The 19370-nt window shown below is 34.8% G+C and overlaps 1 protein-coding gene across 1 annotated transcript; it reads left to right on the top strand.

The window, feature by feature from the left end:
• The first annotated feature begins 4850 nt into the window (after positions 1 to 4850).
• Positions 4851 to 17879, top strand: LOC125658291 (dnaJ homolog subfamily C member 3-like). The gene is made up of 11 exons (XM_048889510.2): positions 4851 to 5076; positions 5192 to 5302; positions 6205 to 6329; positions 7180 to 7254; positions 7352 to 7492; positions 10165 to 10346; positions 10528 to 10753; positions 12780 to 12900; positions 13139 to 13271; positions 13658 to 13803; positions 14690 to 17879. Exons 1-11 carry the CDS (start codon positions 4980 to 4982, stop codon positions 14824 to 14826), a joined length of 1494 nt encoding a protein of 497 aa, XP_048745467.1. The 5' UTR covers positions 4851 to 4979; the 3' UTR covers positions 14827 to 17879.
• Positions 17880 to 19370: the final 1491 nt, after the last annotated feature.

A 19370-nucleotide genomic window follows, 5' to 3' on the forward strand; every position in this document is an offset into this window, starting at 1 on the left:
GACCTTTATAAATTCTTGTCTGAGAAGGATACTCAGAATCCACTGGCCGAAAACCATCAGCAACAAAGACCTGTGGCAGAGAACCAACCAACTCCCTGCAGAAAAAGATATTCTAGGACGACGCTGGAGGTGGAGTGGCCACACACTCCGTAAGCCAGCGTCAAACATTACAAGACAAGCGCTGACCTGGAATCCCCCCAAAAAGAGCAACATAGGCCGACCGAGAAACACGTGGCGCCGAGACTTCGATGCCGACACCAAGAAAATAGGGTATACCTGGAGACAGATCGAACAGAAATGAAGTGAAGTGAAGTGACGTCAATTCTTGCAAAATACAGGTATATGCCATATGCATAATATCATTATGTGATGCACATGGAATACTCGCCAAAAACCCATCAAATTCGGACATCTATTCAACAGGTACTGGAGATGTGCAGTTACCGAAAATGTTAGATTCTCTTTATTCTGATAGATCCATGAAACATAACTCCATTTGTACAGTGTATCTCGACAGAACTTTACAAAACGTTGTGATTCCAATATACAGACTGCGACACACTTCGCCCGTGCCCATCACGATGTCTTCAATCAGGGGAGATATCAGAGTCGAAAATTTTTCATGTATTGAATACTTGTCTGGTCAGGTGGGTTTCTTTTTTAATTTTTTTTTATACAGTTTATAGAAATCAAGAATCTAATCAGGCACGTACATATACACTGAGCATCTGGTCGGATACAATACCAACCAGACCCAACCTGACACCCAAGCAGTCCCAGAAAGCAGTCGCGGGGACTGCTCTCTCAAAAAATGGGACTGATCTAGAAAGCAGTCCCTGGGACTGCGTTGTTAGCCAAGCATGAATGAATCAAATGATGTTATGATTGACAAGAAAGCCCCGTCCACCGTGTAATCAGAATATACACAAATCACTTCAGTAGTTTTTTCACCGCTTACTGACGCACTTTCACTAAAGAACTTGGGAAAATATTGGATGGAAATAGAATAACAATAATATCTCCCTACATTTATGAACTTTCAGGAGTTGATGCTTGTAACTGAATTCATGATTAGAAATTAAAAAAAATTGTTTGGAACTTTTCATGTAGAAAATACTGACTTTGTATGTTAGAGGGTAAATAGTCAAAAAGGTGGGGGAGGACAGACCAGCAACCCCACCCACCCCCCACCCCCCTGTATTCGTGCCTGATAATATAACATTTACACAAGTTCAATTCGTGTTGAAAGATAGGTGAATATATACATTTCATTAAACCCAAAGGAGCTCGAATTTATGTGTTCCCCTATTAATTATTTTGTATGCAAGATTCGTTCCCGAAAATTTAGAAACATGGTTTCAGTCAGAGCAGAAATGAATTCATTTTGAAGTACATCTAGTTTGAATGTAAATATGGGTTTCTTTCTTTTATTCTGTTAATTTCATCAGACTCATTAGAACCACCCTACCCCCCAACTATGCAGCTTTGTTTTTATAATTGATATCTAAATCAGTATATGAATCCAGATAAAAATTATATAATGTTTTTTCGTGACCATATAGATATTGATACTACTAATCAAACCAGAATATGTTTATACCCTTGCTTTTTGCAAATCCCACTTACACATTATAGTATATTGACATTGTATCGTATCAAATAAAACCTCAACACGAATTTTTACTGATTTATTGGTACTAATATCTTATCGAATGCATTTGAATTTGAAATTTCAACGTACAGCGGTATGTTTATTTTCAGTAGACATGTATATCCATTGGACCAGGTATACAAAATTAATGAAAATATTCATTATATTGATTATATAATTATAAATCATAAATGAATAAATCACACTCAAGCATGAAAATAATTATTGGCATGTTACAGAAATTGTTAAAACACACATATGCTATTGTCCTGCAACGCATGCAGTAGCGGATTTAAGGAGGCACACCCCCCCCCAACATTTTTTCTGAAAACCCCTTAAAATTTGCGTTATTTTATTAATCTCACCTTATTAAAAATGACAGAAAATAGTAAAAATTACTACATAGGAAATATATTTCAAACCCTATAATTTTTTTTATAAACCCAAGAACTCCCGGGAACGCCCGGCCCTGAGCCTTATTTAAAAGGCGGTCTCAGATCCCCTTCAATATATATATATATATATATATATATATATATATATATATATATTATATATTAGCTTCTAAAGTTTAAAAGAACATGCACGCCATAGGAGTATTGTTAGATTACCAGGGATCATCGGATATTTCACTGCCAGTGACATGAGGCCGTATTCCGCCGTTCAAAACACAGGCACTAAGGTTTCAAACATTTAAGTAAGTACTGTCTAGCGATATTAGATGAGCAGATCATAGGATCTAATTTTAAGTAAATTGTGTTAAACTCTTATATTATGTTGAATTTATTTGCAGAGAACAATAAGTACAATGACACATAAAAATCTTAGCATTATAAAGAATTTATTACATGCTATTGTATCGAATCGAAAATCATCGAATCGAGACTAAAACCACGGTATCGAAAATCGAATCGAGAAGGTACTGTGTCGTTTCACCCCTATTACATGTCTAGGAATTGTATAAATATTGACAATATATATATTAGATGAAACAGGAAAAGTAAAATCGTGCAGATTTTGAGGGGGCGTAGAAATATTGAGAGAGAGAGAGAGAGAGAGAGAGAGAGAGAGAGAGAGAGCACTAAAAATGACCAACGACATGCACCAACAACATTGAATTCACCGTTGTTCCTGTCGTTGGTCATTTTTAGTGCTCTTTACATCCTTATTTAATTGACCTCACGAGTATTTTTATACATATATAATATAGGTAATGAAAATCTGAAAATCAGAATGACACATTCATTAAATAACAATAATTTACAAGACATCTACAAACGTATTTACACCACAGACTACATGTTTTTGGTTTTAGTGTAATTTTAGTGCTAGATACATTTTTTGGACAAAAATTGGCTTTAAAAAATCGTGTTAGTTGTATTTATACTCAATCTGATTAAAATCAGCTCCTCGGTCCGCTCCTCGTGTAGCGACATTAATAAATAAATAAAGGAGCGGATCAAGGAGCTGATTTTAATCAGATTGATTTATACTATGTCCCTAGTAAGACGATGGATAGCAAATAAATTCGTTTTCTATATTTATAATTTTTTAAATCAACACATGTAATGGAATAAGGTATGGGGCCAAAGGTTTGTACGGACAGGCCCAGGTAAATACGTATAATCGAGGGGGGTGGGGTGGTTCTTTTATGACAACGTTCATTTCCCGTTATTTTTACATGCAAGGTTAGTTAATTTATCACACAGGGGCTAAATTTATGGTATCACAGAGTTCGGGCCCAAAACGGGCTTAGCCCCTTTGATTTATCATGCAAAGTAAGATACGTGTATGTTGGGTGACTACCCCAACCCCTCACGATTTAAAGTAGTTTTTCCCGATGTGTAAAGGAAAACCCCACTCATGATTTAAGATTTTTAAGTTTGGGCGGAATAGTTTTTTTTTTTTTTTTTTTTTTTTTAAATATTTGTTTATTATTCATTTATTTATTTATTTGTAAAGAATTTTATACAATTTTGAAGCCGCATCAACTCCCCGCCGGGGCCCTAAAAACCCCCACTTAGACTGATGTCTTTACGGGAATGTAAATTCCTACATTCGTCATTTATAGAGACGGATCCACGAATATTGAAGTTAGATAGGGGCGCAACTTCATGAGACAGGGGGTCGGCATCCATAGGTCCTGACTCCAGCTGCTGATTTTACAGGGCTTGAAATATGTCACCCATGTAGTAATTTTTACTATTTTCTGCCGTTTTTAATGAGGTGAAATTCAGCCAAATGACACAAATTGTAAGCCGGATGGGGGGGGGGGGGGGGGGGGGGATAGAATATAAGTTTTCGCAATAAAAGTTACAATAAATCAAAAGATCTTGTAATTTATTTCTTTGAGACTGGAAAAAAAATTACTGCTTCTTTTAACAATTTTTTTTCTAAACGGGGAGGGCCGACACTGATTTTCAAGTTCTCAACACCATGGTGAATTAATTGCAGGTATCATAAAAAGCGCATTTTCAGACATATTTTTACGTCAAGTCTATCCACTCCTGTATACTAGTAGTGTCTACTCTCAAATTAATCATCTATGTAGATTTCTCTAGTAGATTTTTAGATTTTAATATTCTTTCATATTACTTGATTTGGACTACTTATATAGAGTTGAATGTTTCCGAAAGTTCGCTGAAATTCGTTGTTCTATGTCGAATATGAAACTCACGGTAAATTGTTATATGAACCATTTTACTGGTGCTGGAATTAATTAACTTAACTTTGCTGTACATGTTTATAATCATGTACATATTTTTGGATGTCATGCCCAATATGTTGGACCCCAAATTGGTAATTAAAATCTCTCCCTCTCCCGCAACACTTCATTCAAGGCCGCAATCGGGAGGTCCTATGTACGATTCTCTATCCCGGCGCCGCGTTTAAATAGTTAGAGACGTACACGCGTGTGTATTCCTTTGCCAAACGCCTGTCATTAGAAGTGAAAGTCACGGGTATTTTGGGTGTAACCTTCAAAACGGAGGTTCGGTGTCAAATGTACACTCACCGAGCCTCATGCATTGGTCAAATTTTGTCTAAGGTGATTATGCACCTATATGGAAGAAAATCTGTCGAATACGATGTAAAACAAACAGAGAAACATTTATTTTGATGGACAATTTCTTACGTCAACGTGTATATCATCTATTGGTTACTTCATGAACGAATTAATTATTTTTTAAAACCGAATCAACCGGAAGTTCATGTTGACCAATCAGTGTAGACCACGAGTTGCAATTTTGTTTTCAGTAGAGAAGAGTGGCGAAGTAATAGACAGGTTGATTATTGAGAGTTTGCGTGATGTTTCTGTGAATTTTATATCATGATTGAGGAAAAAATTACAGATATGAACATTGGTGGAGTTGTTATTTTCACCAAATCCTTATTTATATTTCTTTTGCTTGATGTTTACCTCAAAGGTATGTCTTGAATTTCCTCTGACTTTTTTTTTAATAGTTCGAGTTTTCTCAGATATATGTTGCAGCTTTCATTTTTTAAGAATGAAAATAAAGAAAACAAATTTGTTTTTACCAGGATCACATGCTATCAGTAGCACGGAAGTGGAACAGCATTTGGAGATGGGGAAGAAATTGTTGGCTGCAGGACAGCTAGCAGAGGCGTTACAACACTACCACTCGGCAGTTGGTCAGTTTCTTTCTTTCTCTTAAAATGTAGAAATTGGTAATATGATTACGGCGTGACCGTTGGGGCGAGCGCAGCATATATGAATACATTTTCAAAAAATTTATATTGAAAACAAGGAAAACTGATTAGGATTACTGTCTTGCTCTTCTCGCCAATGTAGGAACCAGTTTAGCGGGAAATGCAACGAGCGTGTTGTGACGTAGCCTGGTAGTTGTGACGTGACTGTTTACATTTCTTTAGACTATATTTTAAAAAGAAAAAGAAAGGGGGAAGAATATGATTGTCATCCTTTCCTTTCAAATAAGAAAGGTTTGTAATACTTCAAAGATTTTTTTTATTATTATTTTACGAATCGGACCATCCGCCATTTTGTACGAGGGACTTCTGGGATTGGCGTCAAAAAAAAAATCTTGTTAGAGGTTGAGATTTAGCTCGGATTATTTCCCACGCTCTAGTCATTAGAGCTTGCAGTACGAGCCAGCGCCCTGCACTGGCTCGCTATTAGTGTTGAAAAATCGGGAAAATTTCATTGTCATAATCGGAAGAACTGTATCAATCAGTGATCGCTATAATCGGTATTTACATGTACTTCATAAATGTTTATTATTTTTGGGGTTATTTCTATTTAGTTTTATGGATATGTGCAGTATACACACTAGCTGGTGTCACTGAATTCCCACTTTTCAATATGGAGTCCACTCTAACTCTCCCCTGTACATGTCTCCATATAAAAGCGGGATTAACAGTCAGATGAATTTCGGATTAGATACTAATTAGTGCACAGGCGACAATCGACTATGAAAAATAGAATTGATAATTGGAATTGAAGAGCCAAAAACGATCAACAATCGTTTCATCACTATTTGGTATTGACATTAATATTTTTTATTCGTCATCTTCAGATGGAGACCCACACAACTATCTTACTTACTTCAGAAGAGCAACAGTTTTTCTAGCCTTAGGAAAATCTAAGTCAGCTTTGCCAGATCTTACAAAAGTGATTGAACTCAAGCCAGACTTTACTGCTGTAAGTCAAATTTCACTCAAGTGCAATTGTGTTATTTTAAAACAATGCATATATTGATTTTACAAATTATAGAAATATCTTATATATATATATTTTTTTAGATAGGTACATTTGAGACTGTAAGAGGGAAACAATTACAGGTTTAAATGATGACGGTTTTTAAATCCTCTAAAAGTTAACAAACTGAGTAACTGTGTAAACAAAGGTTACTATTAATGAATAAAATTTATCTTTTTCAGTTGTTTTACCCTGTCTTTATCATGTTTATTGGGGAAAATCATCCAAAAGTAATTATAAGTGAAAGTTGCTACCAGAAATAACAATATCCATAAATTTGTTAAACCCAATATTTTTTTGATCAATAAATAATTTGATAATGAATTGCATGTGTTAGTACAGTTTTACATTTAAAATATAGTTTTCACAATTTTTTTCCCTTCTTCACAAAGTGATGGTTATGGCACAATTTTATTTATTTGGATTTTAAAGGTCTATCATTGTAAGGTTTTATTTAACAAATGAATGTTTTGTGTATGATCATTATGCTATCAATGGAGTCATTGATGATTGAGTAACATTTGTAACTCAAATGCCTTTTATTCAATCACAAATTAAAAAAAAAATTAACAAACTCAAAATGCAAAAACTACAAAAGCTTAAAATGAAAAGGTATTTTATGAGCTCTTAATTCTTTCATATTTGATACTCCCTCCATACTTTCTCATTTAAACGAAAGTGTTTCATTATAATTACTGATCGTTTAAACATTTACACTTTTTTGTAAATGTTTGACCCTTAATATGATGACAGCTTATATAGTAGATTAGTGGTATATTTCTTCTCTTACTAGGCAAGAATCCAACGGGGAAACGTATTGTTGAAGCAAGGGAAGATGGATGATGCTGAGAAAGACTTTGCTGCAGTGGTGAGTTAGCATTGTTATAATCCACAATTAATTTACAATAATATTGAATCTTTAATGTAATACAAGTATTGTTAACATAAAATAATCTTTTATCCAGTTAGAGAGAGGTCGTAATGATGAAGCTTATTCTCAAATGAATGCAATAGCTGATCTTCGCGGGGACATTCAAGAAGCATACATGTTGGTGGAACATGGTCAGTTGCCTGCAGCTGTGGAAATTTTAGGAAAAGTCATAGAGGTATTCTTCAGTACGGGAAACTATTTCAGACTATATAGTATGCTCTATAATCATTATGATTCTATTTTCATGAAACTGCAAAAGAGCATATTGTAAAGCCCACACAAAAAACACAAGATGTGCTTGGTAGAGTTTCATTTTGTAAAACTTACTTTTCTGTACTTTAGATTGACAATTAGTCTACCATAATTTCAAATTCTATTGACCTGACTGATTTACTATAGACCAACAAAAAAGAGAACTTTTCTGATTGCCTGTTGTCTGTCGTCTATCCGTCCGTTCGTCTGTAAACTTTTTACCATTTTCGACTTCTTCTCCAGAACCATTGGGCCAATTTCAACCAAACTTAGCCAAAAGCATCTTTGGGTGTAGGGCTTTCATGTTTTACAAATGAAGGGCCATGTCCCTTTCAAAGGGGAGATAATCACAAAAATGCAAAAATAGGGTGGGGTCATTTAAAAATCATCTTCTAAAGAACCACTGGGCCAGAAAAGCTGAAATTTACATGAAAGCTTCTTGACATAGCGCAGATTCATGTTTGTTAAAATCATGGCCCCCGGGGGTTGGATGGGGCCACAATAGGGGATCAAAGTTTTCTATACAAATATATAGGAAAAATCTTTAAAAATCTTCTTCTCAAGAACCACTGGGCCAGAAAAGCTGAAATTGACATGAAAGCTTCCTGACATAGTGCAGATTCAAGTTTGTTAAAATCCTGGCCCCGGGGGTTGGATAGGGCCACAATAGAGGATCAAAGTTTTACATAGAAATATATAGGAAAAATCTTCTCAAGAACTACTGAGCCAGAAAAGCTGAGATTTACATGAAAGCTTTCTGAAATAGTGCAGATTCAAGTTTGTCAAAATCATGGCCTCAGGGAGTATGATGGGGTCACAATAGGGGATAAAAGTTTTACATACAAATGTATTGGGAATATCTTTAAAAATCTTACTCCCAAGAACCACTGAGTCAGAAAAGCTGATATTTACATGAAAGCTTCCTGACATAGTGCAGATTTAAGTTTGTTAAAATCATGGCCCCCGGGGGTAGGGTTGGGTCACAGGGGGGGGGGGGGGGGGGGGGGTTCAAAGTTTTGCATACAAATTTATAGGGAAAATCTTTAAAAAATTTCTTCTCAAAAACTACTGGGCCAGGAAAGTGTAAATTTGCATGAAAACTTCCTAACATAGTACAGATTCAAGTTTGTAAAAAATCATGGCACCCGGGGTCAGGATGGGGCCAGAAGGGGGGATAAAAGTTTTGCATACAAATATATAGGGAAAATCTTTACAAATCTTCTTCTCAAAAACTACTGGGCCAGGAAAGTTGAAATTTACATGAAAGATGAGGCGACAATAGGGGATCAAAGTTTTACATACAAATGTCTAGGGAAAATCATTAAAAATCTTCTTCTGAAAAATCACTGGGCCAGAAAAGTTTACATTTACATAAAAGCTTCCTGACATAGTCCAGATTCAATTTTGAAAAAATCATGGCCCCCGGGAGTAGGTTTGGGTCACATTAGGGATCAAAGTTTTACATACGAATATATAGGAAAAATCTTTAAATATTAGGCAAGGTGACTCAGGCGAGCGATGTGGCCCATGGGCCTCTTGTTTTTACTGTTGTTCCTGCTCATTAGCATTACAGACAGAATTCATGACGTCAGCTTAGCGCTTTTCAGTACTTTCAGTACTTTGATTTTGTATGCCCCCAAGATCGAAAATCTGGGGACATATTGTTTTTGTCCTGTCTGTCATTCTGTCTGAAACTTTAACCATGCTAATAACTTTTGAACAGTAAGTGCTAGAGTTTTGATATTTCACATGAGTATTCCTTGTGACAAGACCTTTCCGTGGTTACTAAACCTTTTGACCTTGGCATTTGACCTAATTTTAAAAATTTGACATAGGTCATAACTTCTAAATGGTAAATAGTAGAGCTTTCATCTTGCACATGAGCATTTTTTGTAACAAGATCTTTCTATTGGTACCAAGATATTTGTCCTTGTGACCTTGGCCATCTTTGGAATTGTCCATTATCGGGGGCATTTGTGTTTCACAAACACATCTTGTTCAAGTATGAAATAGGAGGATTACTAAAATAACTACCTCATTTGAAAAAGGCTAATTTTGCATCCCGCTAAAATATCCTCTTACATGATAGTCCGGAACAAGAATGATATCAGTCTCATACTTGATTCAGTGATGACCAGATAGGAGAATTGTCTCCTCAGTCTCATACTTGATTCAGTGATGGCCTGATAGGAGTATTGTCTCCTCAGTCTCATACTTGATTTAGTGATGGCCTGATAGGAGAATTGTCTCCTGATTTCTTTGTTATTTGTCAAGGAGATGGACAGTCAATACTGTATGTTATGAGGATTGACCTGTTTGGCAGCAGTGAGCATGCTTAAAGATGTAACAATGATAAGACTATGTAGGAAGCAAAGTTAGAATGACCTTATGCAGTAAACTTCGCAAGCCGAGTGTCCGATTTGCTTACTCTCATCTCCCTATGAGATTATAGTAAGTGAATCGGACACTTGGCTTATGAAGATGTTGTATAGTGGGAATACATGAACATTTTTAGATAGGCATCAAACACTGTAATTAAACTGATTACAGTTGTCTTACAATGTGTACTTATATAACTGTTATACAAATCAATAGAAATGTCCATGGGATCCAAACCTTCACGAGACTAGAGCAGAATGTTACATTCAGATGGGTGAATACTACAAAGCCATCAGTGACATCCGTCCAACGACCTCGCTGCGGAGTGACAACAGACCGGCGTTTTATAAGATGAGTGATCTCTACTACAAACTTGGAGAAGCTGAGGAGTCACTGATGTAAGTGTCCCTTTCAAAATGATTGATAAAGTTAAGGTGTTTTTATCTCGTATTTTGATTTCAGCTAATTAACAAGTTCAATGAAAGCCTTTTGTGGAATCCTTGGTTTATTAGTTGTTGCATGTAGTCCAAGGGTTACTGTTCAGGTATGTGATAATGCAATGTTTTGTTTTCATTTCAGTCAAATCAGAGAATGTTTGAAGCTGGATCCAGATGACAAACAGTGTCAACCACACTATAAAAAGGTGAAGAAACTAGTGAAGCAAATCAACGCAGCTCAAGAGGCCAAGGTCAATGGTCAGTATGATGAGTGTTTGAACAAAGCAAAACAGTTCATGAAGACGGAGCCAGACGAGGAGTTCTACCAGCTGAAGGGACAATCTTTCCTCTGTCACTGTCATGCTAAGGTATGTGTAACCAAGTAGTGCTCATTCAGTGAAACAGAGACTGAATTACCGATTAGCACCGTGAGAACAGATGATGTTACGATTATTGCAGATGATTGATTGTTTGTTGCTAATAGCTGTCTGATTCCAATTTTTAGATATGTAGCATTACATGTATGCAATAACAATGTTACAACATTAGAACTCAAATTTAATTATTCATTAAAAATGGGGGTCGGATGACCGAATGATATTCCATGCAGTGATAAAGATGTGTCATGTGACATTTTAGAGATAAACGATGTTAAAGCTGGCTGTGAAGCATACAACATACATGTACAATCACAATGAAGAATGCTTATTTAATAATAATTCCAATGTTATTTATTACAATTGTTTTGATTGGACAAAAATAAAGCAGAACGAGAGTTTACACATCAATAAATCCGAAAACGTGATTCATACACGCCTGAAAACAAATAACGTAGTGCGGCGAAATCATTCAAATTTTTGAAATTGTTAATAAAGTGAATGAATTGGAATTATAAGAATCAAATATTGCTTTGCACTTTTATTGAGTTTATGAGTAAAATGTCCAGAGTTTACACATCGATAAATTCTTCAAAAAGAATGTTTAATCCTATAATAATTGATTTTTAATATTTGATATTGATTTAATTATTTTATCGATAATGGTCTTTAGATTATTGATGATAAATCAAATGTGAACAATCAGGACAATATCATAGCATCGTGTTTTTTTTAGGTCACCTGAGTCACTCAGGTGACCTATTACTTTTTCAGTTGTCTTCCTTTAACAATTTTAACTTTTTCTTGAAAACTACAAGGCTAATTGTTACCATTTTGTGTGTGAAGCATCTCTAGGAAAAGAGAATATAAATTGTGAAATTTATTACCTTACCACCCCCAGGGCTTTATGGGTGGGGCCAAATATTATGGAAAAGGTCACATTTCCAAAACCCTGATGTGGGAGGAAATCTAAATGCATGGTTATGATGTTCATAAAGCCCATTCTCAAAATTGTGAAATTCATGGCCCCTTGGTCAGGCCTATATGACCATATAGTAAACATGTCCATGAAGCTCTCTTTCTAAATTTTGAAATTCATGTCTCCTGGGTCAGGGGTTGAGGCCCTTGGGTGGGGCCGATATGGCCATATAGTGAAAATGTTCACCCATTGATGTTGAGACGTCACCAGCTGTAGGTGAAGAACCACAAATTTAGACCTATGCTTAGTGTTCAGGGCTGTAGCAATGAGGGTTCTTTATCATGCCAACACCTGCTGCTACACAGGATCTCCATTTTAAGGTCATATCCAAAAGACCCATGATTCTCACTTCTATATGCAGAGTGTTTGGCAAAGGAGCATCACTACCTATCTAGATTTGATGCAGCCATGGCACGAGTAGGGCTTGAACTCACAACCTTCCATTTACAAAGCAAATATTCCACCACTGAGCTATTGTGACTGGTCCAAATATGAGAGCTCTACCTCTTGCGTTGCAAAAGATGTGACCAAGGTTAAAGATTTTTGCCACAGACAGACGGACAGGCCAAACACTATATGCCCATGGATCGAACATAATTGGTATCTTTGGAAAGATCTCACAAGATATGCACATGCTATTAAAATATATAAAAGCAATATCTCTTACGATATGAACGATGTGGCTTGTATTGGAATTTTCTAAATATTAAACTGTTACGGTCACCAGGTCAAAGATGTCAATGGAAAGGTCTTGCCACAAGGAATAAACATACCAAATATGAAAGCTCTACCTCTTATGGTGTAAAAGATGTGACCAATGTTAAAGGTGTTTGCCGCAGACAGATGAACTGGCCAAAAACTATATGTCCCCAAATCTTTGATTACGGGTGCACAAAAATCCAGTTACAGATATGGAATATTTCTGTAATATTTATGATAAAGTTATATAAAAAGAGGTTGATACCGGCATTCCATCACATTGATAGTGTATCTAAAGCATGTTAAAAATGGGGAATTTATGTCTGAATTTACTTTTAGGGTGGCAATATTCAGGAAGCCATGATGATGTGCAACAGGTTACTGAATAGAGATCCAGATAATATTGATGCCTTAATGGACCGGGGAGATGCTTATTTAGCCAGTGAAAAGTGGGATGAAGGTATTTTCATGAATTATGAAAAAATCATTTTGTTTTATGGATGTGGCTTTCATAATGGAGCTTGAACCATTATTCTATACACTTCATAAATTTGAGTTCACAGCACTATGCATAATGTTATGTATTACGATAAGTTTTGTAGCATTTGAATTTTACTCCAGAGAATATAAAGAGTAAGGTTGGATGAAAGGTGTACAATATAGACATGTTTTGATATCACAGAAAATGTCTGTTTCAGCAATAAATGACTTTCAAAGGGCAGCTAATATGGAAGAGGGTAATCGTAGAGCTCAGGAGGGGATACATCGAGCACAAAAACTTCTGAAACAATCCAAAAAGAGAGACTACTACAAAATTTTAGGAGTGAGAAGGTAATACTATGATAATCGTCATATTGGTCAGGTGATTAAATAACATTCATTTGCAAAATTAATGAAAATGACTGTATATCAAGGCTATTGTAAATGCTGGATTAATTAGCAATATCTTAATAGATGTTATGGAAGGTTCTCTGCATGAAAATTGTATTCCAAAGTATCTTAACTTCATGGGGATTCTACAAGAATTTATTTGTAGACTACCGGTTAAGTGGGAATTATTTCATAATCTCTTGTACATGTACACCAGTATTGACACCTGACATTTTTCAGTCTGCTTGATGGCATTCTGGGAGATTGATAACCAAAGAAGCATGTTAGGTACCATTATCATTGATTATATCTTCAATATTTTCACAAGGAATATCTTTCGTTTTCAGAACTGCAAGAAAGAAAGAAATATTGAAAGCCTATAGAAAATTGGCAGCTATATGGCATCCTGATAAATATGATGGAGATGATAAATCTAAAGCGGAGAAAATGTTCATCGACATTGCCTCTGCCAAAGAAGTTTTAACAGATCCAGGTTTGTGGATGTTTTATAGCATCGGGTTTCAGCTTACCCAAGCTTTAGAGTGTAAAGCTCGTGTGAGCTCTTCTGATTTATGTGTCTCCATCATCTGTACGTATGTTAATTCATCACATTTTTCAGAACTAACAGGGTGGTGTTCAAGATTATAACGGCTAGCCTAGTTGCTAGGCTAGATATTTAGGTCTATTGAACACACTCTTATGAAATAACGCTCGTTATCCCTATGTAGGACTTGCTTATAAGTAAGTTTTTTGGAAGTGAAATTTTGACTCTAAAGTTTATCCTCAACTTATGTGAGCACAATACTGCTGGAAGTTTTTTCTTGCATCACAACTTGTGACATTTGAATGTAATGTGTTAATGTCAGTTTAATCAAAAACAAATCAAGAAGGATGATAGTTTAAGAACAATACTGAGTACTTACCACTGTTATGTTATTAATGAAACTGTATTAATTCGTCATTTTTTATAAATTAGTAAAAGTCAATATACAGCATTTTTTATGCAAACATTTTTTAAAATGAAGAATGAGTCCAATTTATAGAGTATATTGGTATTCTGAAGCAATGTAAGGAGACCGTACACTAGGTATTTTCTAAGTACATGTATTTAAGATTTACAGTGTGGATATGGTAGTTTTAAAAAAAAAATTATATTCATAAAGAGGTTGGTGTCATTAAATCACGGGATGATCATTGTCGAATGATAATAGGAATGCACGCAATGGCATCGATACCCATCATCTATCATGATTAAACTACGGTAATTAATTGATCGTTCAATTAATTGACCAAGCTTTATCTGATGGATGGCCTGACCTGGGCACTGTGTATCAATAGTTTGGGAATTTATGAACGTTATATATATTTTGTATGTTTAGAAAAGAGACGGAAGTTTGACGAAGGTGAGGATCCATTAGACCCAGAACAACAGCAGCAAGGGGGCGGGCCTTTCTGGCATGAAGGATTTAACCCATTCGGAGGCAGTGGATTTAAATTCAAATTCAACTTTAATTAATGAAGTGCCTCTGTTTAGGAGTCTTGTTAAAATATTTATTGATATCCAAATATGTGTCTACATGTGTAAGTGTGAGTGTATGGATGAAGTTATTGTTGTGAGGGTATGTTGGATCTCAGACATAGCAAGGAAAATTAGATTCAGTGAACATCATATACCATGAATGAATTTTTGTGTGTTGACATCGAGGCAAGATATCTGTGATTATGTATGACGTTAATTGTAAGACACGTGTGACATGGAGAGTGAGCTTACTTTCACATTGTATGTGTTTGAGTGGAAAGTTTTAAATGTGAAAATCTTTATGTGTGTGGTGAAGTAAATGTGTTACATATATTATATGTTTGCAAATTGTCATGAATGGTGTGACAAAAGTACTTTATAAACAATGTAAATCCTTTGTCTCTCTGGTAGCTTGTGTGTACAGGGAATATTGCTGTGTGGTTCATGATTTGAATGGTTGAAATTTTGGCAGCAAAATACAATCATATGCACACATGAATGATAATTTCTTGAAAGACAACAAAAAGGTCAGAAACTGTGGTGTTTCTGCTTTTGGCTTGAAAAAAAGGATATGTACATGTATGTACACAATCAGCTTGCAATTATAGGCACTGGAGTTGAAATTTGGAGTGCTGGGGCTTTTAAATTTGATGTTGAAGAAGAATAACATTTTATTAAAAAAGACTTGGAAAATTTCAGGTTAAGAGTCCTGAGCAGGGCAAGATTAGTTTTAAGAGTTCTTTTATTCTTAGGAAAATATTTCTACATGTAAGCAAATATGAAAATTGATGATTAAGATGTACATATGATTTAGGAACTCCGTCAAATATGCAAATGAAAATGTTTGATTTTTAGAGAATTCTTTTAACATTAAATATGAAAAATTAATGTTAGCTGATTGATAGATAAGATATGTTGTACATATACATAGAAAAAAGGTTACTATACTATTGTTTACAAATGCAATGTTTTGATATTATAAGATCAAACATTCTTTTTGAAGAATTTATCAATGTGTAAACTCTGCACATTTTACTCACAAACTGAATAAAAGTGCAAAGCACTTTTATGTTAAGTTTGTGAATAAAATGTCCAGAGTTTACCCATTGATAAATTCTTCAAAAAGTGTGTTTGATTCTTATAATTCCAATTCCTTCACTGAATTATCAATATAATTTTTTTTAAATAATTTCCCTGCACTATGCTTATTGTTTTCAGGCGCGTATGAATACATAGTGTTTTTTGGATTTACCGATATATTTATTTTTGTCCAATCAAAACAATTGTAATAAACAACATTGGAATTTTACATATATATTTACATTTGCAAATGTTTTCCATAATGTAAAAATATTAATTACAGGAACAATGTTAAAATTTTAAATGAACAGCAATTTGCCATGTGACACATTTATGGTGTCGTAAATCTGCATGATTTAAATTTCCAATGTCATAATCCAGCAACACATATCAACATTTTTTTCTGTCGTAACCACATCTTTTAAGATACATGTACATACTATCATTACACATCAGCTAGGCACAAATGTAAATGTATATGATATTTCTGCAACTTCATTGGGATGTAAAATGCAGTTTGTACATGTACAAATCTATCATAATGTCCTGTAGACACTGTATAGGATTTGCATGATCAATTGCATTTCACTACGTAATGAAGTTGTAGATTCGAATGTCATTTTATTTCTTAAGGTGACTCACTACACCTCGAAAGAGTTTATCAAATCAGCACAAGTGATTTTATTACAAAAGACATGTGTGATATTGAGTGTACATGTATATGTCATAAAGGCAGAAGATTGTAAATTTTGGATTAAAAAAAACATGATTTTTGAAAATTTATTTCAATAGATTTTGACAAAAGACTGGCAGATTTGAACTCTGAATCTGCAGGTCATTAACCTAATACTTTATCACTGAGCTACGATGATAGATAAATTGATCGATACAAATATTCACAAAACATTTAAATTGCCATCTTGTGACATGGTGTCATAAGAAGTTAAATCTTGGTGTAATGAGTGCAATATGTAAATTTTTCATGAATGAAGAAATCCAGCAAAATATGAAGGAAGCTCTCATAAATTTTTTGTAGAATTTTACATGAACCCCAGCACCATGCAACTCAATCGAAATGGGGAGGGGTTCTATGGTCAAACATGAATAGGATAGGGGTGCTACAATGTATGACCAAACAAAAATTCAAAACAATGAAGCGAGCACCTGTTATGAACCCCAAGTATAAATTAAAGAGTAGTTGTGCTTGTCTTACAGCTATACACAATTATAAAATGGCGTAGAACTTGTTTGCTACAGACCAAAATGTGTATATATCTTATAGAGCTACTAGAAGAGCAGTGGGAAAATTTTGCAGTGCAACAGCTGTTTTGTAATTCACTGTAAAGAGTTATTAGAGGATTAAACATTCTTTTTGAAGAATCTATTGATGTGTAAACTCTGGACATTTTACTCACTAACTGAATAAAAGTGCAAAGCACTTTTATGTTTAAGTTTGTGAGTATTATGTTATTTGATTTCAGGCAGGTATGAATTCGTCACATTTTCGGATTTATTGAGATGTGTAAATTCTCGTTCAGCTTTATTTTTATCCAATCAAAACAATTGTAATAAATATCATTGGAATTTATTATCATGCAGTTATAAATGAAAAAAAAAACCCAGAAGAAATATATACAATTTTTCTTATTAATGATCTTCAAGTTGTGTTTGGAATGGGTTGCGGTAGTAAATTTTACTTCCATGAAGTAAGGAATCTGTACTTAAACTCAATACAGGGAAATAACTCAGAGGTAAGAGACAGAAACAAATCTCAGCTGTCTCTGGTCTAAACATTTTGCATTGTTGTACGTCATTGAAAGATCAACATGATGCATTATATGTATGTGGTAGTTGATGTTATGCAGTACTTTTGAAAGGTGTTTTTGCATCATTTGTCATTTCATACCGTTGTCTTACTGACACTATTGTTAATGATCCAGATGTTAATCAATACAAATAATACAGCCAAATCCCACATTCTTGTTTTCTTTTCCTGGTTGGTTGGTTCTTTTAACAAGAGGCCCATGAGCCTAGAATCACTCTTCTGATACATTGTAGAACAGGCAAAAATTCTCACTAACCAAGATTCATCAATTAACAAAGTTTGATGATGTTAAGTCAAATAGTACCTGAAAATTTAAATGCAACTGTCGAAACGTAGGTCACGGTGACCTACTTTTGGTCGACACACTGAAGACTCAAGATGCATCAACTGACAAGTCAAATAGTATTCAAATATAGCCGTCAAATTCCAAAAGAAGGCCACAGTGACCTACTTTTTGGTCCACACACTCCAAAGACTCGAGATGCATCAACTGACAAAGTTTGATAATTGAAGTCAAATAGTATCTGAAATATTCAAATATTAACGTCAAATTCCAAAAGTAGGTCACAGTGACCTACTTTTTGGTTGACACACTCTGAAGACTCAAGACCCATCAACTGACAAAGTTTGATGATTGTAAGTCAAATAGTATCTGAAATATTCAAATATAGCCATCAAAATCCAAAAATAGGTCATGGTGACCTACTTTTTAGTCAACACACTATGAAGACTCAACATGCATCAACTGATAAAGTTTGATAATTGTAAGTCAAATAGTATCTGAAATATTAAAATATAGCCGTCAAATTCCAAAAGTAGGTCACGGTGACCTACTTTTAGGTCAACAAACTATGAAGACTCAAGATGCATCAACTGACAAAGTTTGATGATCCTAGCTTTCATACTGTCCAAAATATGCATCTAAAATTGAAAATGTGAAATTTGAATGTCTGCAAAAATCAAAAAGTAGGTCACTGTGACCTACTTTTTTAAAATAAATATGTTTCGAGGCCTCTAGACGCATCAACTTACAAGGTTTGATGATTCTAAACCTCTCGGTATCTGAAATAACCTAAAATGTATTCATAAATGATTAGCCATAAAATTCAGAAAGTAGGTCATTGTGACCTACTTTTCACATGATGCACTTCAAGGTCCCATGATTCATCAACTGACAACTTCTGATGACCATAGGCTCAAAAGTGTCCAAGATATGCATCAAAATCCATTTAATAATAATTACCTGCGAAATTAAAAAAGTAGGTCACCATGACCTACTTTTGAGACAATATGACATTAGGTCCTAAGATGCATAAACTGACAAAATCTGATGATCCTAGTCTTTATACTAAGCAAAATATCAAAGTTTTAACAAACAAAAATTTAAGGTCAACTTTGAAGTGACCTTGAGACCACGCACCCTTTGCCCCAGGATGATGCCTTGAACAATTTTTTATCTACAACCTATCCTCATCCTTATGCATAAGTTTGGTGATAATTTGCCCAGTGGTTCTTGAGAAGATTTTTTAGCAACCACTACTTTTGTTTGCATTTTCCTAATTATCTCCCCTTGTTAAAGGGTCACAACCCTAGTTTTAGTACAAATGAAAGCCCTTGGGCCAAGGATACCCTGTGA

The sequence above is a fragment of the Ostrea edulis genome, chromosome 9 (assembly GCF_947568905.1).
Source record: "Ostrea edulis chromosome 9, xbOstEdul1.1, whole genome shotgun sequence".
Lineage (NCBI taxonomy): Eukaryota > Metazoa > Mollusca > Bivalvia > Ostreida > Ostreidae > Ostrea > Ostrea edulis.